Here is a 27,149-nt window from a genome sequence, read left to right as displayed (position 1 = left end):
AAAAAAAAAAAATAAAGTGTTATCAGGCAGAGAAAAAAATGTGCCCACCCAGATGTATTGGTATGAGAAAATTTACATATATAACTATTCATATATTAAATTTAGGGGAAACCTGTTAACCTGCAACATAATGATGATTTTGTTTTGTTGGTAAACCAGGCATTTTAAGGATGCCTCTTATAAATGTACTCCTTTTTTGAATCATTGAGTTTCAAGTTTCTTATCAGTTGTTTTTCTTTCCGCTAAACCTTCTTCTCACTCTGGAGATTAAATCTGAATACAAATAGAGGATAGGATATCAATCCCAGCCCTGCTGAGATGAAAAAGATAATTACGATGTTGTAAAAATACTGCAGGAAGGCCTTTTGTGATCACATACACTGAACCCCCGCAGTAGAGGGTACCTGGAGGCAGAAAAGGGCAGGTTGTGGGCGGGGCAGTATGACATCCCGCCCCGCCCACATCCCGTCCGGCTACATAGCACAGAGCTTGTTCAACACGGAAATACGCTACCCTGTTTCAGGGATCCTTGTCCAAAAACACTACATTTAAGACGCACTCAGAAGACACAGTTGTTCTTAGTGTGACCGGTGGACGCAGAGCCGTTCATGTGAGTATCCACGGTACTTGTATGCTGAGAAAACGCTCTGTCACATTGCAGTGTTGGGCGAATGAAGTCGCCGCCGTCCGGGCTACACTGTCAACTGTTAGCTCGCTAGTTAGCGTTAGCTGACTTCACTTAAGAAAAATCTGGTAGAAGGAAACGATGGATCAACGAACACAAACAAGCGACACTCAGGCGACTCGGGATGACGTTTGAGATCATGTCTTTATTTTCCCGAGGATAAGAGCGGCAGCTGACATGTTATCACAATGCAGCGAGGAAACGGCTACAAATAAGATATTTGGCTCCTTTGGCATCATCGGATCCACTTTTTGAGTTGTGTTCACTTGGCACGTTAAAATAATTCTTGATATTTATTATATAGTGGTTTAATGTCCATACTGGATGTCTAATCCTTGACATTGTCAATAATGGGGATTCAACCGCGCAACACCTATGTATCTGAAGTCGGTAGGGTCATGTGTATATATTATTGCAAATATGCTTTGCTGTTCTCATCGCTGCTGGAAAGTCAAGTAACATAAAAACAAGCGATTTCCCCCTTGAATCGTTGCTTATCTGTGAACCTCGGTGCTTGGGATATGTGTTTCTCTTTACATCAATGTGTAGCTTATGTTATCTTTAACCCTGGCCAGTCTTCCTCAATGATGCCTAACCTGGTTTCCACCCTGCAGTCATTAGTTTATTTTTCTGCACCTCCCGTGTATTACATAACTATCAAAACTGTCATTGCAGTCCAAAAACAATTCCTACTCAACAGAATTGCAAAACAAATAGTTTTTACACTTAAACCAAAACGGCGTTTCTGCCTAGACGAGAGTTGTATACACTTATAATTGATAAATTTAACATTTCCACGGACATGCTGAATGGAGGTCAATCTGAGCTGAGGTGTTTCTGAAGTTGTTCATGTTGTCAATTTGTTCTGTGCAAGTTACATTCATCCTGTTTGATAATCCGATGTATATTATCACAAAAGTACTGCCAAAACAAATTCTCCCTTAATGTGAAATATAGAGTCAAGTTGTATTGAACAAATTAATTCATTTATGACAGTTGTATAAATTTACTATAATTGTTACTTTCTTCCATTACTGAGATCACCCCGGGAGGGGGTTCCCATTCATATCAACTGTTTTGTATAAACGTATCAGGAACACCACCAACTTTTACAGATCCTCAGGACTACAATTACTGCCTTGCAATGGCAATTTTCTGTTTCTGATGGGTGTTATCCAAGGTCACACTCCAAATATGTCAATCAGAATAAAGAAGAATGAAGAATCATTGAGCTACTTTTGTTTATTTCCTTTGATACTGTGCAACAGTTTTAGGGTGCTTCTCTTTTATATCAAACCAGATCAGATTCAGATTATCTGTTGTGATTGGCCTGTCTGTCTTAATGATAGAAATATATAAAACATTTTTTCTGAACAGTTAAGAACTCAGATCTATATTCAAATAGTGTAGGCTGATCTCTGTTTTTTTCCCCCAAATTTGAGGTCCTCTGGCTCATATTTTTACCCCATGACAAACCGGTGATGGTTTAAGAATTAAATATATAGAAAAACAACAAATATTTATTTTTCCGAAAAGAACATGTGAGTCACCACAGTGAACCTGAAGACCGTATGAAAGGCAGTGCACTGCCTCACCAATAACTAAACTCCAAATTAGGGAATATCTTTTGGAAGAAATTTTCCAGGACCTGTCCCAGGAGTTAAGTGCTGCAATACCTGACTGAAATAGAAATTCACTCTGTATACGAAATGGCAAACATTCTACTAAATCTATTTAAAATTCTTACATCTTCATTGTGCCACTTAAACAAATTAAAGCAAACATTCTGTGTTTTATGTTTGTCCCTTTTCCTCTTGTTTGTTATTGTTACTTGTTAGGCATATACATAGGTATGTGTGACTTTGTGTTTCAGTTGGGGTTGAAATAAAAGTAGTTTTCTAGCTGGACCAAGATCCTCTAACATTATTTCACAGTAAAGACAAATTTTCAGATTACCATTTGTGAACCCATGTATTTATTTTTGTTAGCAGAATTTAATTTGAGAATATAGCGGTAATTACCATCTGACGACAGTCCCTAATTCATTTTTCACACACGTTCTTAGGTGCAATGTTCTATGCTGATGCACTTCGGATGGCTGACTGTAAACATTGCAGACTAACATAAGTGAAAAATATTGCGGCAGGCGCAGGGCTACCTTTTGCATTAGTTCCAAGAAAATAAGAGGACTCATCATCAAGTTAGTAACTTATTAAAGCCACAATATCCTCCTGATCAACTGTGATGCATGGCTCTCATGTCACTCCTATATCCCTACAAGTGCTTCCAACTGTTTCTACAATGTTCACAGTCAAGCTGGAGCATGCTCTGCTGGACAAGCTAGGTGATATCACTTATAAAATACCCAAATTTGTATTATATGGTCTTTAAAAACAACATAGCTTATATACAAGCAATTAAAAGGATGCCAAGTCAGGCGCATATTGGCCAATAATATTGTCAAATTAACATTTGTCCCGATTTCTTCCAAAGTATAATCTATCTGCAAATGGGCTGGGTGCAACTCTTTCAGTGTCTTGCTCTCTCCAAAGAAATAGTATTTGTACATACTGTGTGTTACACACCTGTGCCCCATTATTTCACCCTGTCACAGGCTACCGAACACTCAAATTGGTGTTCCATGGCTTATTTTGTCTTTCTGCTAAGTCAGTGTGACAATTTATGTTTCATATGTTTTTACGATATTGACAGGTAGCTCCAGTGCTAGATCAAGTGAACCTCAATCTCCCATAGTCAAAAAAATTCACACACAGGGACCTCAGATACACACAAGTAGCCCCTTGCTTAATTGTAAATCATCATCCCATGACATTGAATTAAGCAACAGCATGATCGAAAATGAAGTTCTGGAGTTTAACCTCAGTGCCCGCAATTAGTGTTATCCATAATTTGCTATTTCTGTTCTATATTAATTTGAATGTGTGTTGAGTCCATTACAGTTCTGCATGGACTGTCAAAGCTAAGGTTCTGCCTGAGGTGCTTTCATAAGACACATCTCAAGAGATACAGTCCTACTTGCCCCAAATTTTTATTCTTCCTGTTTTTTTTTAGTGGCGGCGATAGGAGGCTTCCAAAAATCATCTTATAAGATTTCAAATGCTATGACTGACGCAGACAGCTGCTGAAAAATGTGATGTCTAATTGTGAAGCACGACCATCAAGTTAAATTTCATTTCATTCACTTTTCTCATCGCATAAATAAAAAGTCATGTAACAAAATGGTACCACAACTTTTGCCTTCTGTATTGAGCTGTGTTTTTTTTTTTTTCACCATATTTTTCTTTTTTTTGCAGAATGTTTCGATTGCAGAAGTTATCTTTAATATATATTGGTCTTGCTAAGTTGCCTCGAAACTACCATAATGGGGCTTTCCGAGGGTCTGGCCGACGCAGGCTAATGCTGGCAGCCTTGGTAGGGGTAACTGGTGTGTCTGCTAGTGGAGGTCTGCTCTGGAAAAGGTAAGATATAGTAGGTGAAAAGTGTCCTTTCTATACCTCAAAATTCCTCATCTGTTGACAATGTGGTTGAAATCATATTGAAACTTGAAAATTGTGTAAAGATGACAAATGGCTCCTCAAAACACTTCTTCCACAGCAGGTTAAAAGACTTCGACCCACGTCCTCTGAACATTGTCGATTGCTGTTGGACAGAATTTATTACTTTTGAATTAGTGACAAATGTACATTCTCCCCATAAAATAAACTTCATTAAGTATCTCAACAATGTTTCTGTTGGCAGAATTCTAAGCCACCACCCCAGGGGTGTGACAATGCCTTTATGACAGTCCATAACTATGAAGGGTGGTGTTTGGTTAAGGCATTGCAGAAAATCGAGTGTTTACGTTAGAGCTCCATGGGGAGGCAATGACTGTGATGCAACAGGAAGAGTGATGAATTGGGCCTCAGGGCATTTTAGTCTGATGGAACAAATACTGAATGTTCCAGTCCCTCACCTCAGGCTTTATTGTACTTGGTCTCATTAAATTGAATTAATCAGCCTCCTTTAGATAGGCTCAGCAGTATTATTATTATTCAAAATTTCAGTTTTGTCCGAAAGTGAAGTATTGGCAATTTTTTATGTAAAACCTCTCCACATTGCTCAGACAAGTAGAATAAAATCCTGCATATCTCTTTTTTTTTTTTAATCAGTATATCATCAGACTCATACTCTTCTACATAAGTGGTTCACCTACATGTATCCCCAGCTCTTCTAAGCACATGAAAACAAAATGCAAGGAGATACTGTCATAGTTGCTTGCCTGGAGAAATAACCTTTTAATGTCCTGAATGTGTTTTTTCTTGCTATAATGGTAATAATGCTTACATTTTGTTTCCCTTGAAAACTAGAGCCTATGCAGATGCAGGACCGTCAGTAAGACATTCTGACCGACCAGCCGAAGACAAAGCTGAATTTGGGAGTCATACAGACTCTGAGACTGAGTCAGAGAAATCTGTAGAGGCTAGCAATGGAGATGAAGATTCTAAGGATGAAGGGGGCGAGGGTAAAAAAAAGAAGCCACGCTCTGGATTCCGAGACCGCAAGGTAATCGATAACCATCCATCCATCTTCTGCCGCTTATCCTGCACTAACGTGAGGGATGCTGGAGCCTATCTTAGCTGTCATAGGGTGGGAGCCGGGGTACACCCTGGACTGGTCGCACATACATTGACAAACAACCATTCACTCTCTCAATTTTCCCAATATTTTCCCAATTAATCTTTGGAATGTGGGAGAAAACCAGAGAACCCGGAGGAAACCACAACACAAGGAGAACATGCAAACTCCACACGGAAAGGTTCCCTTTTTGGAATCGAACCAGGGTCGAAGCGCTAACCACTGCGCTATCGTGGTCCCCCTAATCGAATAAACACCCATTGGATTTCATTGCTGTTAATTAGCCAGGACAGAAACAGAACATGGGGGGATCTGAACAAAGTTTTTTGCTCTGCATATCACATTTGAAGAACCAAACTGAGGAAAAGGAAATCCGGCAAACAAGTTATTACACTTTATTCAATAACAATGTGATGTAATGGTGGCTTATGGGCAAGGAGGTAAAGATTGTGGATGCCTTCGCCGGTGAATTCAATATTCAGCTGAAAGAATATAGATGACAGGGAAGCAACCCTTTTAGTGAATAGCGGTACCAAATGATTTACTACGGTGTTGGTTAAAAATAGACTGTGTGTGTGCATGCTTGCTCAAATATAGTGCCTGGCTCACTGTTTAAATTCTGTGAATGTACTTGAAATGGTGCAGTGCTGCACATTTCTTTGAATGATTATATTTTAGCTGGAATGTAGTCATTTGTTCTTCTATACTTGTACCTTTTGTAAAAAATAAATTAACCAATGCTGTGACATCAAATCAATAATGTTAGATAACAGGATTTTGTAAAAATGAATCACACAGTGGTGTATATACAATGACATGAGATGCTGTAAAGATCACTATAGATTCCATCATATTGTGATCAGAAGTCTGTAAATCTGTGGAGAACCTGAGCCATGACAGAAAATCTCAAGCTTTCTATCTGTCAAGCTTTCCTACACATTTGTCCTCTAACCTTTCATCCATACACGACCTCTCCCAATACCCACTCCTACAGAGTGCCTTAAAGACCAATAAAATCTATTGGAGTTTGAGCAAACACAGAAGACTAGAGGAATTTGTAAATTCAGACTCTCACTCTCCGTATGACACTGATATCAGATTTTGATTATCCAAAGAATTGTGTTGATGTAAATTTCATTATATTGATTATATTTCATGCATTCATTCATTGTCTTGTAAATTAAATTTGTTAACTTATTAGACACAAAGAATAGAAAACACTTACTGCAATTTTTGGAGTTGTGGCATGTGATTCGAGAATTGAAGTTCTTATCTGCCTGTCCTTTTACGTAACAGAAAAAAATACTGCTGGGTATTTGATCCTTCTGGTGCTTTGCAATGATGCTCATGTTCAATTTGTAAAATGAATGTCATTACAGGTGATGGAGTATGAGAATAGAATAAGGGCCTATTCAACTCCAGACAAGATTTTCCGCTACTTTGCCACACTGAAGGTCATTGGTGAGCATGGAGATACTGAGGTTTACATGACCCCCCAGGACTTCATTAGGTCCATCACACCCAATGAGAAGCAGCCAGAGAGTGAGTTTTAATCTAATTTTGCATAGCCAAGTGATTTCTTCATTATTATATATTTTTTTTTGTGTGTGATTCGCTAAACATTTCTTTTATTCAATCTTAACTCAAGGAGTTTGCACCTAAATACACCCTGTAAACCTTGCTAGTTTCCAAGTTCCTGCTTAAGCAAGTTTTCTGGTCATCATTATTTAGGGGGTGGTATTCCTTAAGCGATGTGCAGGGACTATTTTGTTCTGACACACATTTTATATCCAACACAGCCCACATTTAGCATTGACCATTAACACCGTGTGAAGTGTGTCACTGAGGAGGGGAAGTGATAGTGCTGTCAGATCACACTGAGTTCAGGGAATCACAGCGCAGCAGTTGGTGTATCAATTAACGGGTTCAAACCAGAGCAGATCTCATGCTTCACATACAGTCAGTGAAAGATAGTTCATCCTAAGCTGTCAGAGTGACAGGAAAGCCAGAGCAAAATGTGTTACATGTAGGTACTTTTCAGACTCAAGCTCGGCTTTTTCTGTGTTAACTTCACCAATATTCAGTTTCAATTTTTTAATATGAAGATTAGCCACAAGACCGAAATACATTTGTGTGAATGAGAGAGATACAAGTGGAACGGTGAGGTTACAGGGAGTGGAGATAAAGAAGATGGAGGATTTTATGTACTTAGGCTCAGCAGAGCAGTGGAGAGTATGGAAAAGAGGTGAAGAAATGCATTCAAGCGGGTTGGAACAGGTATAGAAATGTGTCAGGGGTAATGTACGATAAAAGATTAGAAGCCAGAATGAAGGGTAAGGAGTACAAGACGGTAGCGAGACCAGCGATGTTGTATGGTTTAGAGACTGTGACAGGATAAGGCAGGAGGTAAAGCTGTTGACGTTCTCTTTGGAAGTGATGAGAATTGATTGGCTCAAGTCTAAAGTCAGAGGAACATTGTATGTGAGATGTTTTGGAGATAAAGTCAGAGGGGCCAGACTGAGATGTTTTGGATGTGCATAGTGAAAGTATAGTGAATTTGTTGGTAGAAAGATGCTGAAGTTAGAACTGCCAGGCAGGAGGCCTGGAGGAAGGCCGAAGAGGAGATTTATTGATGTTGTGAAAGGGGACATGAAGTTAGTTGATGTGAGAGAAGAGGATGCAGAGAATAGTATTAGATGGGAAGATTATATGCAGCGGTAACCCCTGAAGGGAGCAACAGAGAAGAAAAGAAGTACTTTAGCATAAAAAAAGTCCATTCTTAGGATAAATGCTCAGAAGGCTGAGCAAATGCATTTTGAAGGGATGTCTAACTTAAGAGAAAAAACATACTACATTTCCCCTTAATCGTGTATCCATGTATAAGTAGTTTTTTGATCTCTGCCTATGTTGCCGATACATTCATTTCAAAATCTGCTTTTCTTGCATCCTTGACTCTCAAATGTTCTTCAAATCAAATGTAATTTTTGCCAGTACTTAGACATATGTGTCAAAATCACACTTGCTCATTTCTGTGTGGCAGAGCTATAGTGCCAGTATGAGAGTAAATGAATGTATCAGTTGGAATAAACTATGCCTCATTACTAGACCAATGTTGCATTTCCACAGTTGATGAAGAATTTTCAACATTCTACTTTTATTTGGTCTGATCAAATACAAAATGATTAGAGGGAACTCCCAGTTTTGGCTGTACACCTGTTAAATAATTAGTTTCACAGGTGATTATATCAAGTTATGAAGATGTCTGCATTTCTATTTCAGAGGGCCTTTAAAAACAGATTTAGTAAATGTCAATAAAGATTTTTCAGTTGCATATAAATAGTTGCCTTTTAACTGAAGATCATGTGAGTGGGAATACATGATCCACATTGCCCTGCTTTTCAACAGTTGAGAAATAAGCACAACAAACAGAATTTTTTATTTATCAGTCATGATGAGGATTCAGGTTTTTGCATAAATATATTGTTAAATCAAAAGGAGCTCTTGAAATGTGATGACCCTCATTGACTTGAAATTGAACGTACATATCAGAGGTGTGATCAGCAGTGTTATGAGCATCACCTTTTAATCAATAGTTACTGAAGTATTTTTGCCAATTACAGTCTTGCACATTTGAAATGTTCATTGTTTGTTCTTGATTTCATTTTTTTTTTTACATTGGGAGAAACTGATAAGGTGCTGCTGCATCTTTCCCTAAGTTTACATTACATTACTTTATAATACATATTATTAATAAGTAGGATAATCATTTTAACATTGATGTGGTTAAAATAATTGTATTAATCAGTCAGTAATGGAGGTAAACAAATTCATAGGACTGTAAAGACAAGTGAAGACTATTATTTTTTTGTCATACTATGCGCTTCATTAGTATAATATAGCTGCATTGATGTCATTTGAGCAACAGTACCTTGATATGCACAAATGTAAATCTTAGAAGTGTATTCGTTAACACTTTTTTTTTTCTTTTAATGTCTACTTTAAATGGCTTACTTCCTGCTGCTTACTGGAAATTAAAAAAAAAAAGTCGAGGCTCTGGTATGGAACTTATGACAAATGATCATGAACACTAAAGGTGACCGCTCATGATTGTTTTACAGAAATGGAAACATGGAAATGAGCTGTTAATGACTATTATTAATCAGTAGCACATGCGATTAGATAGAGTCTCTCCATGTAAATTTGTTTTTTTTTCTTCTTGATGCTCTGCATAAATCATGATACCCTTGCCGTGTACATATTCTGACTTCAGTCTTGTTTATCATATTTTCCTCTCTCTCTTTTCAGGCCTGGGCCTAGATCAGTTCATTGTAAAACGGTATGATGGCAAGGTAAGATATGCTTGTGGAAAAGGGGCAAATGGTCAACTATTATTTTTACATTAATGTTTTATTTCTGTAGAATGTAATAGCCAACAATGATTATTATGTTATTGTATTTTTTTCCAAAAAAGCTGGGTTTCAAAGGTTATGGATTTGTTTTTCATTGTTCATCCAAAGTCAATAATAGCTTGAAGGATCAAGTCTGCCTAAATACTAAAAGTAGGTTTTCTCTTGTATCCCAATTACCCATGGCAGTCTGACCAGGCAGATATTTGCTGAGGTTTTTGGACATTGGCATTTGAAACCTTGCTCCAACTATTTAACTGAGGCAGACTCAGATGGAGGAATAAAACTGGGCTTCGAATCTCACCTTTTTCTGCTGGTAGCATTACTTAAGCAAAGAGCATTTTCATCAAAAGACTTAACATTCTGTAATGTCAATTTCCAAATATATTCTTTTTTTTTTTTTTTTAAAGTTATATCATCAATAGAATGTTATATTTGGCAATTGGGCATATTTGCTAATTGGGCAAATCATATACTTAGTTGTTAATGTAGCTGTATTCCCACACGATAGGTTTCAGACAGTGATAACAAAATAAGAACTCATATTAACAAAAAATATATAGGTGATATTTTGAGAAGAATATTCTTGATTTGACATGAAGTTTTTAAGACACCCTCAAATACACTAAAATTGAAAATATCAAGTTTACTATCTCTGAACAGCAAAAATAAACTAATTAGAATCATTGTGTTACTTTGGGTATAATTTCATATAAATTAATTGAGTGTATTAAACCAATACAGTATCTCATTTGGTATGTCAATGTCTAATGCTGAATTGCAATAGTCATACCTTTGATAATTAATAAAATGTAACAAAAAATGTAACATTTGTTTTGCCTGCTGAATTTGGGAGTTGATGAAGTGTGTAAATAGGGCTGCTGTCACATATGTATTATAAATAATAACTGTAATATAGGTCAGTATCGACAGCATTTTTGCATTATTTTTAGAAGAGGCATGGTGTCCATTTTGCATCCTTATTTGGATCGATGAGGTCTCTTCTACTACAAAACTAGCTCCATTCATTAAATGTTTTGAAATCATCAGATATTTGACTGAAGTTTCAATTACATTACAAAAGCATCAGCCTGCCGGCAGGTTTGATAATAGTCAGTTTATCTGTCAGTCTTATCTGTTTTAGTCAGAGGAACCCACAGAAGACTGTGAAACCTAAAAGAGATGAGACTCATTAGTTCCATGTTTCTTTCTTCCACAAGATATAAAACTCTCTGGCTCAATAGCTTGAGTTTTACAGGTGAATCAGTCATCCTAAAATTAGTCATCCACATTAATTATCAATGTTTTTTTCTGTAAAAATATACCAGGTTTTGCCATGGTTTTCACGACAAATCTTTGGCAGTTCGATTTATTTGATTTTGAATTTAGCTCAGTTTGCCTCCCAAGGTTTTGGAGACCGATTGGCCTGATCATTCCCAGCCCTACAATCACCGCCCTTCCTCTTTTTCTATCTTGAGACATGTAATACCTCTTTCTTTGCTTTGCTCTTAGAAGAAGGAGAAACTCCTAAAATTCTAAACAACCATTTAAGATGTGAAACTTACCATGCTATGTGTGGTTGACCAAGTTCTCTCTTCATCAGAAATATTTTTGCCAGGGTTTGGGGTGGGTAAGAGGTTAATTTCCTTAAATAAAGAGTATGTTAGTCTTTATGTCATTAACTTTCTCCTCTTTAGTTGCTCCACTTTTAGTCAAAGTAAACATACCCACATGGTCATATGTGTGACAGCTAATGTTGGTGTGATCGTTTTGTTTGCCTTATTTTATTTCCCTCTCTTTAAGAGAAATTGTTTGGGGATAATGTTTCACTTGAAGTTGTTAATTGTCCTGAGTGTTTATCTAACAATTGTGTCATTGCACTCTTTTTCACTGTTATTATGCTACAAGTTTTACACCTAACCTACACAAAATGGGCACATTTTCGGACAACCACAATCTTATTTAGATTTGACGCAATGTTGCCATCATGAATTTTGATAATTTTCACATTCTCTTATAAACCATTCTCTCATTCCCTAAGTAAGTAATCCCTCCATTTTCTTTCTCTTCCCCTTCTCGTGAATAACATCATCCTCCATTCCCCATCTCCCTAATTCTCCACCTTGTCTCTTACCCCTCCCCCCCAATAATTCCACTACTTATCCCATTCTCCACTCTCTGCTGTCTTCCTCTTTCATCTCCTTCCTGTTCTGCAATTCCCTCCCTTCAGGACTTCTGGCAGGTATGGGGTGTGTGCCGAGCAGCATGCGTGCACCTGAATGAAAAACTGCACTATGTAGTCACTACTTACTATTCGCCACTCTAGTTTCTACATAATTTTTTCTCCTCCCATATCTCTTGCCTTTCTCTTGCTGCTCTGTCTTTTTGTTACTCACTCTCTCCCGCTCCCTAGTATAGGAGAGCATAGATATTTACAATTGTTAGTCCAGCGGAACCACTAAGTAGGTTGGTTATTTTGTGTGTTTATCACATCTTAGCTTCAGCATGTGTGAAAGGGAGCCATGACCTTCAGTATATTTATAATCGCTGTAGACCAGAGACTGCCAAAAGTGCATTGAAGTATAAATCACCAAGCATCGGTGCTCCAGTGGTAGAATTCCTGGCCGATGCAACATCCTCTTGCGCCAGGTCAGCCTGGCGCAGGATGTAGAGCAATCGTCTTAGGAACCTCCTGTGTTGAAGTGTGCAAGACACTGAACCCCTAACTGGAACTGGTGGATGGCATGCCTCCATGATTGGTTAATTGCAGAGAAAGAATTTCCTCACGGGGATTAATAAAGGATAAATTATCATTATTATTATTATTATTATTATTATTATTATTATATTTTATATCAATAAGTGAGCTGTGCATAAAGTGGAGAATTTAAAAACTTGTCCTCTTGCATGGCACAAGTGCTGAAGATGTTAAACACCCACCCATACACACACAGACACATACATACAGCACTGGTATAGGGATGGAAGTTTGCACTTTCACTTATTTTTTTTTTAATGAATTTGATAAATTATACTCAAGCCACTGAATGGTTGAATGGCAGGTGTCCTTGAAAATTTCAATGCAGGAAAATATTTGTCAGCTTCATTTTGTGGGGAGTGTACATTTAACTGTACATATAATGTAGCAGTTGTGTTTCTGATCAGACTGTTCATTGTAATTTCAAATGTTCAACAATTTAAAGGCAGCTTTTGAACATTGTAGGTGACAATGATATCGCAATGAGCTTTGCTCATTAATCAGTGAGACGCATCCTTTTATCAACTTGACGTTGATTTATTTTGGACACATTTGAGTACTGTAATTTTATGGGGATTTGATAGAAACATTTGTGTTGATAAATAATAACAAAGCCTTGACTTATAAGCTTATCTATGAATGATTCAACATTGTTTGCAAGCTTGAGCTCTTTTATATGACATGTAGATCAGGCAAGAGCACTGAAGGCGGGTCACAACCTGACCTCGCTATAATGTCAGGAAGCATTAAACAACCAAGCAGACTCTTGACCCATTATACATTTACATTAAGTATACAGAGGCAAACTTTGTGTCAAACATTGTGTTTGAGACCTGTCTTTTGCGTGGATTGTTGACAGTATCTTGGAGGCTGGTATTCCCCTTTTATAGTTTGTGTAAAGTTTAGACAAGTCTGTTCTCTTGATATTAAGAAACATATCTTGTTTTACTGAGCTTGAGATTGCTGCCAAAACCATGTAGCGGGACTTGCTGGACCCAGTGGATTGCAAAATATTAGAATTAGCATTCCTTCCCTACTCTACTCAGCAGTGCTGCCCCCTCTCCCCCCACGCTTTTCTTTATAATTCGCACCTTTATTCCTCATCATTCCATCACTTTTTAAGAAATAGCAGCTCAAGCTTTTGCCATGCTTTTGCCACTGTCGACTCTTTCCCAGCATGCTTTGCTCTATGCTTGTTATTCACAGAAGAAGTAGCTGATGGTGACGCCCCTTTCTGCGCATGGTGGCATCACATGGTATTGGACCAACGAAATGGCTCTCCTAGCTAACATTGAGGCTGTTTTGATGTGCTTGGTAGTGTTTACAATACCATCTTCTGGATTGTTCAGGTTTCAGTAATGCATGGTACTTGTATGGCATGGTTTAAAGTTATTAGAAGCAGGATTTCTCAATATCTAAAATGTAATCAAGCTGTTCTAGTATGCGGTGGCCAAAAGTACAACAGCAAGCACCGCCTGACCTGCTCTGCTTGACACTGAATACCTGTCAATCAAGTACTATGGAGGGGGCTGCTTCAATGAGACAAAAAACTCTTGTTACACAATATGTTTTAACGTCCTCTCTTTAGGTTTCACAGGAAGTTCCGGAGTGCTGCTGTTTTAACATAAATGAATATTCTTACATATTTTCACATGGTTTTCTGTTCCGCCCTCCATTTCTTTTTCCCCTCTAATCATGTGTCTAAGACCATTCACATACAAATGCAGTGATACAATCAATTCATCCATTTATTATTCTCTGTATCCAGTCTTGTCTGTGCACCTAGTCAGCTGATTCTACTCTGCCTCGAGGCAGCTACCATTTCTCAGTGAAAATTGTTACTGACAGTTCTGTATCGTGACCCATTGTTTTAAATAAACTACTGTATTAGCTGAGTATTGAATTCCTCACATCCAGCCACCTGTGGGCCGGTGTTTTGGCTCCGATAATCATGAGATACTGTTCGCTCAGACACACTATGACAGTCAGTGGTAGAATCTCATTATGTTTGCATGATTTCTGTTGTGATCAACAGAGTCAATAATATGATAATGAAACAAGAGTAGTTTTCGGGAGACTATGCATGCACTCTATATGATGGAGCACAAGGCATTGAAGAAATACCCTGTGAAATGATTGACTTTACAGGTAACTTGATCGTTATGAATTTCTTTCTCAATTAAACTGTCATATATAGAAAGTGTATATAATATAATAGAAAGTGTGATGCTCACTTTATATTTGTTTTTATATATATATATATATGTACATATATGCACTGCAAAAATAAATAATTGCAGCTGGTACGGCCATTTTAAACCATCCTTCAGCTGCTTTTTATTCACAAGACAACATACAGCACATTGAAAGCAATGTAAATAATGAGTGATACACTGAATGCACATGACCTATTTTAAAATCTAAATACGCCCATGAGAAGGCTTCGTTTGTAACTAACTCCTTTGATATTAATTCCCTTTCAGAGAAACACATCAGTGACATTCATGTCAAATAAGGGAGTAGAAATATTTTTTTTTCTTTTTTTTTTCAAGTGTTTAACTCTGCAATACAGTGCTTATAATGTGTTTCAAAGGCAGTAAAGTAACAGAGCAGAAATAACGTTACCCCTTTAGCATGCAAGCCACTGGCTGTATTATACTTCTGTGAGTCTTTTTAGCTGGACTTTTGCTTGGCCATTCACTAATTTGATAAGCAAAGCTCTCAGGCTACTATGAAGCCTGGTCCTGAGCTTGACTAGCCCTAACTAAACCTTTAACCCCACTGTGTATGTGTGTAAGAAATTATCTATCTGTTTTATAACAGCTTCACATTTGACTGCCCTATTGATAGCATAACCCAGCAGCTGTTTCTGCACTATTTCTGCCTCAACACACGGGCAAGTTTGCCCTTTCATCCACTAGAACCAGCCTGTGGACTTGACAATAGTTGGTGTGTACATATATGTCCCTATGTGTTAGCCAAACAGGCTCCAGAGATATAAATAGGAAAACATGCTTACCCATGGAGGAGGAGACACTGATCCTTAGGTACAGTACATGCAGGCCACTTGATGAAGAGTGTCTAAATCCCGTTGTCCAATAAAAATAATTTCTCTTATGCTGGGTCATCAGAACTCATGAGATAAATAACCTGTGATCTGTCTGCAGAGCACAAGAAAATTTATTGGGAGCTCTTTGAGATAGTGTTTTTTTACATTCATCTCAATGACGGAACTTTGTTGTCAGAGTGGCCTCGCCTTGAAATGCCAGTATTGCATCGCTTCAATCCTAACAAAGAACTGAGTCATGCATCCCAACAATGAAGGTTGTTTGCAAAGACATGACCACTAAGCCACAAGGAGAGTGAAAAATAAACAGAGTGACACATGAGTGCAGCACACTGATTGACAATGCAATACTTCTTCATGGTTATGTGAAGATCTAGTATTTTCTATTTATCACAAGCAGTATTATAGCAGGTCTTTTTTTGTATTTCTGGATGGGAAAAATGCAAATAGGACACAGTTGAACTAGCATAATTAGAATCTTCTGTTGGTGATTTGACCACCTGAAGTTCATGTGAATCCAAAGCTTCCTGGCCAATGGCTTAGGTTGAGAGTAAGCTGATCATAAACACATTATTTTTTGCTTAGAAATAGTGAAGCAGTGATGTCAGTAATTTTTATTTGATTTATTTTTTGGATGTTGATACTCTGTCTTTGAGTGTTTGTTTGCCATGTATGTACAGCTGCATCCCCTGGAATATGCTATTGGCCATTCTGGACAGTGTTGTGTGATTTTTGTCCTTGGCTGAGGTTTTTGAAAAGAGAGATGAGCTGCCCAGTGTTCTATTTGCCATTGTTCTGACAATTATATAGAAGTTTGTATTTCTGTCATGTACAGGGTCAGCCGTTTTAATGCACAATTTAGTGGTCGAGTTAGTCTCCTTTTGACTAATTGAACACGGCATTGGTACATCTTGACACAAAGTTTAACCAGTCTGTTCCTCTTGTTATGTTTATCTTGCTTTTCCATCCATGCCCCTTTCTGGGAATATACCACATGGATTAACTGAACACATAAAAATATATCTTAGTGCCAAGAATTTTTCCTTCTCTTGTCTCTCACTGTCATCCATCCATGAACTGGGCCTAACATTTCCTCTCTGTCGCCTCCTCGTTCACCACTGTTTTTTTTTCTTATACTGTAAATGTTGATGCCATCAATAATGTGTGTTACAGCATAAACCATCATATTTGATATTTACACTGGATGAAGGAGTTAAGCTGGACACTCACTGTGTTAGGGGTCAACACTATACTTGCCAATACAGCAGGTACACCTAGATATTTAAGTAAATATTTATTCGGTTTGAGAATTTATTTGTACTTCTCAATACAAGCTTGGATAGTTCAAGGTTACTACCAGCCACCAAATTAAAATTAAAAACAAATCAATATATCCCCCCCTAAATATATAAGAACTGAATTTCTGAATTTTAAAAAAAGGTCATGAAACATGGTTGATTGCAGGGTTTTTGCCTTCTCCTGCATCTGTTTCATCAAGGTGTATCAGGTAAATTGGCAGGTTAGTGTTTTTGGCTCATGTTTTGATTGTGAGAAGTGACTGAATCCTCTTCTTTCAATTAAAACATTTTAATCAGCTGTCTTTGTGCGTCTCCAGGTTTAACGCCCAAAAATGCTGCATCAGAGAAACAAACACAACTGATGATTCTGATACGCTTTTCGATCCAAGTTTTGCCATTTGTATTTTGTATTCCACATTCTGTGTTTAACCTACCTGTTTGATTCTGCCTTATTTTAGCAATCTTGCTTGACCAGGCAAATTTAAAAGACTGATGAGAGCAGGAAAATATTGAATTCTTGATTTGAGAGTGGTTCTACAAATATATATCTTTGAACAAAGAGTGCGTGTTTGCAATTGTGCGTGTGCCATGTATGAAAAATATGGATGCACATGTATGTGTTTTGTCATTCAAGGCCCTGCTAACAACAGCAGTGGCCGCACTGTTTTCTAACAGCTGTTTCTCCTCCTTTCTCCACCCTTGAAATGGACCTCTTACAGACGGAGGTAACTCCAAAGGGCTCAGTGTTGCCCACCTCCTCCTTCCAAGGCATGCTCTATCTGTTCACTTTGTTTGTTTGAGTGTCCTACCAGTGTGACACTATCAAATCTTTATCACAAAGTGTATATAATATGCATGTGATTAAGTCACACTTTCATGAAATACTGTAAATGTACACATGCTAATAGAAGAATAATATAACTGTGTGCGTGTTGGTGTAAAACAGAGAAAGACATACCTTTGGATGATTAATACATTTTGGTTGCATTGCAGATATGGATTATCTGTTTTGTTTGTTTGTGCTCCAGTCTCATTCTATTTCCTTTCTCTTTCTGTCCGTTGTACGCTGTGAGTACATCTTCTGCTGGATCATGCCTTTTGACCCCAAACTGACCCCGAACTTTCACCCTCACTTGCCTTTGTGACCTCATGTGTATGCAATACTTGCATGATATCTTTACATAGTCCCTTGCAAAGGGTTAAGGACTGTTATTTTCCTGCCTGTGTGTTCTTTACAAACAAGATCACATTCAGGGGAAAAAACAACAAAATGTTTGTTGGATCATGTGGAAAAATGTTCAAATTATTTTAAAATTCTTTTTATTTTCCTGGCCTGTATGAGCAGAAGATCGCCCAAGAGAGGGAGAAGTTTGCAGATGAAGACAGCATATTTTACACTCTGGGGGAATGTGGCCTTATCTCTTTCTCTGACTACATCTTCCTCACCACTGTGCTGTCCAGTAAGTACCTTGATGATCCACAGAATGTACAGAACCATTTTTGATTGAACTGCAAGATACTTAAAGCTAAATACAAATCAACAATCAAATCTCAAGGTGATCTCACTTCTCCAGTTTCCTCTGGTGTCACTTGTAACAGAAAATGAATAGGAAGGTAGAAGATCCCAGCCAAGCATGACCATATATAATAAACCCTTTATATGGAGTAACTTAAATCTGCATACATTTTTCAGTGGTTATCTTAGCTACATGATTCAGGACACAAAAAGATTGATTTTATCCAATTAAAATGGACAAAAAATAGTATAAGGCCAGACATTTAGTTTAACCACTGTGAATCTCTTTCACATTAAAACTAATTATGTATTGCATAAATGGGCTCTTTGGAGTCTGAGACAATTTTATCTTAACCTTTAATAACATAGTCTAGGTAAACTATGACTCAGAAACACTTTCTGTAAAGTCTTGTACATAAAAGGGACAGTTAATTTAATCCTTGTATTGTTGAGATATAGTCATTTATGATTTAAGTATATTATGTTGGTAGAAATGAGTTTCATGTTTGTAAAATACAATGTGTGCACTATTCAAAAGAGGGAGGCACAAACATGCAAATATCTTGCATGCAAATGCTGTGTTGTTTAAATAGATGTGGCAGCATTAGACTTAATGTGTCGTATTTGTGTTGTCTGTTGGCTATTGGGCAAAAAAAAAAAACTGTTTGAGTGTTGGCAGTTGAAGATTTAGCATGCTCACTTGGGACTCAAGATCAATATTTACCTATAGCTAATGTCAGGATCAGCTTTGTATTAGGTATTGTCACCATATTGTTTGGAGTGATTGCAGAATATGTACCTGTGTTTGTGTCCTGTGGTTCTCAGCTCCCCAGAGGAACTTTGAAATTGCTTTCAAGATGTTTGATCTCAATGGTGATGGAGAGGTGGACCTGGAGGAGTTTGAGCAGGTTCGTCTTTGATCAGCAAAAGCTGCACTAAAGGAAAAGTCTGGCTGTAATAATCAGGTCACTTGTGTCAATTGTGCTCTGTTTTTTATAGTAACTTTTGAGTACATTAAAGTAGCCAGTAGTGACAATTTACAGGTCCGTGCTGTTGCATGTCCAGTTTCTGTAAGAGAAATGGTAAAAATATTCTTCTTAGTCAGCTGTGGAAAATTTTTGTCCACTGATCCGGTTTGTAATGTTTATTTGTCAGGGCCATTCTCATACTTCCTCACATTTACACCGTCGAAGAAAACTATTAAGGTTTAATCTTTTGAGTTGAACGATGTCACACTCTAACCCAACTTAAGAAAGCATTACATTAACTTTACTAACTATGCAACCACCCCAGGTTCAGAGCATTATTCGTTCTCAAACAAGCATGGGCATGCGCCATCGTGACCGCTCCACCACAGGAAATACCTTGAAGACAGCTGGCTGCAGTTCTGCTCTCACCACCTACTTCTTTGGAGAAGATCTAAAGGGAAAACTCACCATCGGCAGCTTTCTCGAGTTTCAAAGAAAACTGCAGCATGATGTGCTTAAACTAGAGGTACTGATATAACGAGTGAATAAGTAGAAGATTATCACAAGGTAATTTATTTTCTGAATAATTGTTCCATTATTTACTGATAAATTAATTTACTTTGAGGCAGTCTTTGCCGTAGCAATATATTATTAGTCCTCCTGCTTCAATACAGAGACTAGGCATTCATTTTAGTTGCTTGCCAAATAAAGAGGCTGTATATATGACAAGCATATATTTATTACTCGTGATAGTCAAATAAAAATAAAAAATGTGTAAGAGAGCTAAGGAAACTTTGACAAGTGAGCATAAGTGCCATGGAAAACTGGCCGAATATGACAGGTACTGTGGAATGGTCAGTCGTGGTCAGTATCCCTCAATCAGAGCTGTGACAGTAAGGTGTTGAAAGATGCCTTTGGCCTGTTTGACTGAAGAATCACAGTAATTGCTCAGTGTTGGTGAGCATATGTTTTTTTTTTTCGATCAATTTACTTTGAGCTTGCCAACAAATGGCCTGAATCGTAATGTAAACAATCTTTTGAAAATCTTCAAATAGGACACAAGGCTGAGCATCTGCTAGGAAAAAAAACGCTATTTACAAAGTGCTAATGACGAAAATATACCTTTGACTTCAGTTTTTAAAATCACTTATAATTCTCCTGGCATATTATAAGGGTCATAGATACTGTTAAAAACAGATGACTGTTGAAGAAATCTAAGCGTTTCCATAAGCCCCAGTTTGTTGAATATCATCATCTCTGAATGTTCTCTCCAAAGGGAGCTTGCCTTAGTCACAAATTCATTCCCCAGAAATAGAACAAATTAGTAATTTGGGAAGGTATTCATAGAATGGAGAGTGGCAGCCATGTGGCTGTTAGAACGGCATCAGGCAAATCATCTCGATTGTCCTGACACAACCAAGGCCTACTTCTGTTAAGCTGTGCTCCAGCAGAACATTGAAAAATGCACATGTAGATTTAATATTATTCATTACACCTCAAAGCATGATTTATCTTGGACCTTGGCAGCAGAGTTTGGTGTTTCTCATCTTCGCATGCCATCTTCCTTCAGTTAATTTGTTTGTTCCCCTGAACTATCACTTGATCGTCATCAGTCGCTCTCTTTTGGGTACAGTTTGACAGGAACGATCCTGTGGATGGAAGAATCTCTGAGCGACAGTTTGGGGGCATGCTGCTGGCCTATAGTGGTGTTCAGTCTCGCAAACTCAAGCAGATGCAGAAAGGCCTGAAGAAGATGTTCAAGGATGCACAGGTTATCCGTCTGCTTTATTTTTTTATCATTTTTTTATTATCTTATTATTTTATTATTATTTTTATATATATATATTTTTTTTATTTTTTTTTAAAAAAAATTTGCATTCAATTTAATTTGCATTTAAGTCCGTGAAAAGTGAATGGTACTTGTCCATATTATATTGTTTGGATTATTACTTTGTGGTATGTCAAAGGACCAGTTTGTAGAATTTTTTAATGTCACATAGTGATGTTGCAATTTGTAACCCTTCAACCCGGTGTTTTTTACCCACAGCAGTTTGGAAAATATTCCATTCATCAAGTAATTTTGTAATTAAAGTTGCTTGAGGCTCACAAAAAAGCATTGCAGTGCTGGGTCTGGAGTCCTGAGATAACAGTAAATCACCACATTCAGATACCAGTTATGAAGTGAAGGGATGCAAATTGGATCTTGTAGTGCATGTAACATTACCCCTAATGCTAACTGTCCGTTTTTGGAGAAACACTCCTTCACATAATGTAACAATGGAGGCACAATTTCATAAAAAGCTCTCTCCTGTTTGAAATCTTTCTTTATTCCTTTCCATGTGCAAAGGCAGATTGAATTGAATGTTGAAAAAGAGTCTAAGTCCTTATTCATCAATATTCCAATGAAACACGTAATGGTTCCTCATATTGCATACTCGTTGCATCATCCAGTTATCTTACGTTTTCCATAATAACAGAAAAAATACTTTGTTCCCCCTTTACATCCTTTGTTTTGGTTGAAATCTGCAAGGATAGCCATTGTTTAGGTTGTCATGACAACAATCCAGCTTCAAGTTTGTCACCTTTGCTTAAGTGTGATCAGCATAACAGAGAAATCACAGTGCATTGGAGAAATACAGTGATGGGAAAAGAGATCATACCACCATAGTAGTTTGTTAAAGGAATGTAGATCTTAAATAATTCACTATTAAAAAATAAATTGGAGAATTAATCTGGTGACACGTAAAATGCAGATCACCCTTGTCGTCTTCTACCAGTTACATGCAATATTGCCAGCTCAATGCAGGAGGACCTGCTCCTTTTGTAGTTTCTTTTTAAATGGAACATTCTTCACTAAAAAAACAGTAATAGTTGTTTAGAGGTATTTATACACTAATGCAAAATGATTTTTTTTCCAATAGTTTCTTTCTACCAGTAAAACTAAACATTGAACCTTTGTGCACATGCCACAGTGTTTTACAGCCATTGTACTCCAGAAAATTGAGATTGTCCTGAGAAATGTTCAATGTGTCTATGAACCACAATGTGTGTTAATACATTATTGGAAGAGAAAAGTGTATACAACCAAATGTGATCTACTTTGCCAACAGTCTTCGTTTTGCCTTCCACTATCTCTAATGTCCAAATACAGAAAACTCAATAATCTGTAGAATCCAGTCAGAAATGTTCAGTCCAATACGTTTTAATCTTGCAAAATATCTCACAATGAAAACACTGAACATCCCAGCTGTTAAATTCTCTACCAAGTACTGTTGTTTTAAATAGGCAAAAAAATTGGTCTTTATGGACCAAGCAAAACATACAAGGAAGACATAAAGGTCCTGCAAGTACCAGAAAGAGTTATGGCAGGTCAAGTTTGAAAGTAAACTGCAGTTATGGGCAAAACTTCTGTAGATGAGAAAAGGTTATTTCTTGTCAGCTCACTTTTCTTTGCAAAACCGCTCTAAAACTGTGCTGCAACTAGGTGACCGGGACTATTTCTGTGCAGGTGTGCTTATTCCGATGTGACTGACCTTGTGTTTCAAATACTTCTGCCCCCTTTCTATTGACATATGTGCCACTGAGCAGTTACCCCAATGGCACTATCCAGCCGCACATCTTTCCTTTAACTTGTCTAATGCAATAAATGAAGATGAACCATGAAAAGAAAAAAACATTCAGTTTCTCATTTTCAATGTTTTCTTTTGCAGGGCATCACGTTCGAGGAGGTGGAGAATTTTTTCACTTTCCTAAAGAATGTTAATGATGTGGACACTGCGCTGAGTTTCTACCACATGGCTGGGGCATCTATAGATAAAGGTATATCCCTTTTAACAATCTTTTTCTCCAGTAATTACCTCTGCAAATGTCATTACTGTCACTACTCTCGTGGCTCACCGCTGCCATCTCATTAGCCTGTCATCTGCTCAGCCTATATCGGTTGACTGTATTCCTAATCCTGGCGATTGAAAATGCCTGCTCCTGTGCTCATTGATCCATTTTTCTAGTATTCTTTTGCCCAGGCCTTAGAGAGTGCACATTCGATTCGAGGAACCGTGAGGATTTACATGTGACTGGTCACTTCCTGTTTATGTAACAAGCTAATGTAACAAGCCAGGTGACGTGTCCGTATTATCACAGAGGGTTAATCTGGAATTATTCTCTTTTGCCTCCTTAAAACTAGAACAGTTCCTATCAACACTGCACAGCAATACCCTGTTGTAATAGTGAGGTAACTGTAATTAATTTATCAGGACTCTCTGACAAAATATGTGCATGTAATACACACACTGTACTGCTGCTGCAGTCTCTCTGTCATTCATCTACTTGATAATGACCTGCAGTCATATTTTGTGTTGGATTTTCCCTTGGGTATTTACAGCTTTGTTCCATATATCACTTATCAACTTGGTCCCCTTATTCATTACATTACATTACATTAGGCAGACGCTTTTATCCAAATTCCCACCATATACTACCTTAACTTATTTTTCTTGTGCCTAGACTGCTGGAAGAGCACATTGTTTTTAAAGATGGGCTGCCAGAGATTCCAGTAATTAATCTGGAAGTTCCAACTCTTGAAAATGTTCTTAAATACAAGCAAAACATTAAAAATCTGTCTTCAAAATGTGTGGATGAGGAATCCATAATGGCTTCCTTTGTTCAAACATGACCTGAAATTTAACGTTTTAAACATTTCATATCACAAAATTTTTCAGGATCAGAAAAGTGAAAATATTTTTGGATCATATCAGACCAAAGTCACTGAAATCTCAAGATTATGAAGAAGCTCATTCTTGTAAAGCGATCTCACAGTGTTCATAATAAAAGAAACAGTGTCAGCCTCAGCTTTTTTCTACTAATCTATTCTTTGGACTGATGTTTCATCTTCATTACTTTGACCTTGCTAAAGAATCTTTACAGTGCTGAAAGTGTCATGGGGATTTATGTTTTTCTGGTCACAATAAAAATACGCTTATGTAAACTTGATTAGTAAGATAAAAAAATGTATCTTTTATCTGCCAAAGCACCGAAAACTCGACAGTCCTTGTTTTCCTTTATCAAACCTCGTGTAAATGTAGGACACAGTGGAAGAGTATTTGTCAAGTTGATAGAAAAGGATCACTAAAAATCTGAAATGTACTTTTTAAATTTATTTTTGTCATTAGTCTCATCAATTACAGTGCTGTCATCTTTTTCTGACAATGATATATAATCAGTTATACACAATGAACATTTAAAGTCTCATTTATCTCTGACTATGTATTATCTTCCCTGTTATCCACCACAACACATTAATTTGATGGAGAAAGTTGACCAAAAAAAGTTGGAAGTTACTTTGCAGTAGTTGTCTTTTTTTAGCCGTTATTCACTCACGGAGAGGAAGTCTCTTTTAAAGGAATGTCTTAGCCGCATTGACTCAATGACACGCATGCAGAGATGACCTGTAGGTTTTGATCAGAAACTGCGTGAATTAATGTTTACTTCATTTACAGCAATGATTCTGACCTTTGATTAAAAACTCCCATAAATATTATTTCAGCATATCCATAAGCATTGATTAATCAAAACAGCTGGTGCTAAAAAGGAGGGTAGGATGTACGTGAAGGTGTTTACTTCAAGGGAATGTCTTGGCTGCAAGACTGTAATAAGCTGTTTGCATCTGTGATGTAAAATTGTATGGAATATATATATTGTGTGTGTGTGTGTGTGTGTCCTCCTCATGTTAGCTGTTTCTGTCTTATATATGAAAAAGGTGCATGATGGGTATGGAAGACCTAGAATGTCTAAGTTACTGCTCAATAGCAGTTGGACTCTTATAAAGTTTTCCCTGTTCGGGTCATTTTAGAACTTGTCAACCTGCACATCTGTGACTCTCAGACAATTGATCGATCGACCTCTCTCTCTCTCTCTTTTTGTTTTAGTTACCATGAAGCAGGTTGCTCGCACTGTGGCCAAGGTTGAGCTGTCTGATCATGTATGTGACGTGGTGTTTGGATTGTTTGACTGCGACGGTAAGTACCTGTTTGGTCAAAAAATAGGCTTCTGCAGCAAATATTGGTTTGAAACAAAAGAAAAAAATGGCCAACAATTAGATCTTTTGTTACATCATCATCCTTCTCCATTGTTAATTACCCCTGTCCCCATCTTCTTTAGGAAATGGAGAGCTTAGCAACAAGGAGTTCATAGCCATTATGAAACAGCGACTGATGCGTGGGCTGGAGAAACCCAAAGACATGGGCTTCACTCGGCTGGTGCGTGCCATGTGGAAGTGTGCCCAGGATACTGCCTGGGACTTTGCTACACCGAAGACATAAAGAAGACATGACTTCTGAGTTAGTGACCGACTGTTTGGAAAAAGAAAATTAACTCTAACATCAACACATTTACTATTTATCAAGAGGACTCAAGAGTATAAATACAAATCAAAATGAACAAGTAAGGCTGAGGCTCTAAGGGGCACCGACAAACCCTAACGCATGTCTGCGAAGTTCAAGCCACCAGTATAGTGACCGAGGAATGCTGAAGTTGTGCATTGTATCTTTAAAGGTTCTGCCTTGCCTGCCTCCTTCAAGGTGTCACTTAATATGAATATTAGGGATATAATATTGGGATTTATTTTGCTATGTTCTGTACAGGAGTGCAGCATCTGCATGAACGTGCGGGTCAGCAGTTTTTATGTCTAGATGTTTTACTGTGCAAAGCAGACCCCGATTCGAATCAGTCTTATTTGACCTTGCTTCAGTTTGTTCTATACAGATTAAAAAAAAAAAAAAACTCCTTTTTTGTGAGTTGAACATTGACTGAAGTGAAAAGCCTCTGCATTCATCATCCACATATACATGTATCTTGTATGATATTGGTTCATAGACTCAAATACTGTTTGTCTTGGTCTGCTGCAGTATATTGTCTACTATGTATTCTTGTGATTATTTTTGCTCACCAAAAAAACTTTATATAGCACATTATTAAAGACATTTATACTATTAAATCAGAACTTGGTTGTGATTTATTAATCGCAATGTTTTGCCTGAATGGCAATTTGGGCTGTTGTGTCACCATGTTACACAGACAAAAAGCACTTTGGGACAAAGACTAATTTGTGGAGCACTAAGGAAGTGATTTGTCATATGGCTAATGCTGTTCGTTTGCAGTGTCTTTGAGTGTTGCACAAAAAAGAAAAGGGTCTCAATGTGTGTAAAAGAGCAGGTAGCAGTTATTTGTACTTGAAATGTACAGGATGGGCAGTTCTCACCCTCTGTTGCCCTTTAAAACATTGTCCTGACATCCCTTTGTGTACAAACTCTGCTGCATTGGCCTGAAACGAGCCGGCTTGCTCACTTCCTTCTCTCTCTGTGTGAGACTGAGTGGCAGAAGAGGCTCTCAGGGGTGATTGCTAAACAGGAGATTAGTTTGAAGGGCCTCTCATCAGTATTCCTCATCCAAGTTTTTCTGCTGTAACATGGTATTTTAATTTTGTCAAACAGAAGGCACTCACAATTTACCAGTTATTTCAATTTACAATTTGAACAGTGATGGGTCAAGCTAAATAGAACCGAGACTACAACACAAAGCTTTTACATTTGAGCAGCTTGAACTGATATTCCAAATTACACTTCAGCACTAGTGAGAAAAAAAGCAAAGTACTGTCTTGTTATAACAGCTCTTGTCTCACACAGCAGCTAAATAGCATCCTGCTTGCAGCCAAGCAGTGCAAATGCATTGGAGTCTGTCAACAGTTCCATCTGCTCTGAAAAATTGCCCAATAACAGCTCAAGTTGCATTTGTTGCCTGCTCAACAGATCAGCCACCTAAC

General features: G+C 37.6%; 1 protein-coding gene across 1 annotated transcript; it reads left to right on the top strand.

Annotated features, from left to right (window-relative positions):
- Positions 1-470: 470 nt before the first annotated feature.
- Positions 471-26,324, top strand: micu1 (mitochondrial calcium uptake 1). Its single transcript, XM_086167451.1, has 12 exons — positions 471-610; positions 4,000-4,164; positions 5,053-5,248; positions 6,700-6,862; positions 9,626-9,669; positions 18,195-18,309; positions 19,191-19,273; positions 19,659-19,859; positions 20,967-21,104; positions 23,044-23,152; positions 25,258-25,347; positions 25,490-26,324. The coding sequence occupies exons 2-12, from the start codon at positions 4,001-4,003 to the stop codon at positions 25,648-25,650; spliced, it is 1,464 nt and encodes a 487-aa protein (XP_086023577.1). The 5' UTR covers positions 471-610; position 4,000; the 3' UTR covers positions 25,651-26,324.
- Positions 26,325-27,149: the final 825 nt, after the last annotated feature.

The sequence above is a fragment of the Fistularia commersonii genome, chromosome 2 (assembly GCF_037954325.1).
Source record: "Fistularia commersonii isolate RoL2024-O1a breed Wild chromosome 2, RoL_Fcom_v1.0, whole genome shotgun sequence".
NCBI classification, from domain to species: domain Eukaryota; kingdom Metazoa; phylum Chordata; class Actinopteri; order Syngnathiformes; family Fistulariidae; genus Fistularia; species Fistularia commersonii.
The sequence above is the reverse complement of the archived record's forward strand: the minus strand, read 5'-3'. Positions and strand labels throughout refer to the sequence as shown.

Coding starts and splice junctions, on each gene's coding strand:
- micu1 (XM_086167451.1), top strand. CDS start 4,001: ATGTTTCGATTGCAGAAGTTATCTTTAATATATATTGGTCTTGCTAAG. Junction 6,863..9,625: donor CAATGAGAAGCAGCCAGAGA/GTGAGTTTTAAT, acceptor CTCTCTTTTCAG/GCCTGGGCCTAGATCAGTTC. Junction 9,670..18,194: donor TAAAACGGTATGATGGCAAG/GTAAGATATGCT, acceptor CTGTATGAGCAG/AAGATCGCCCAAGAGAGGGA.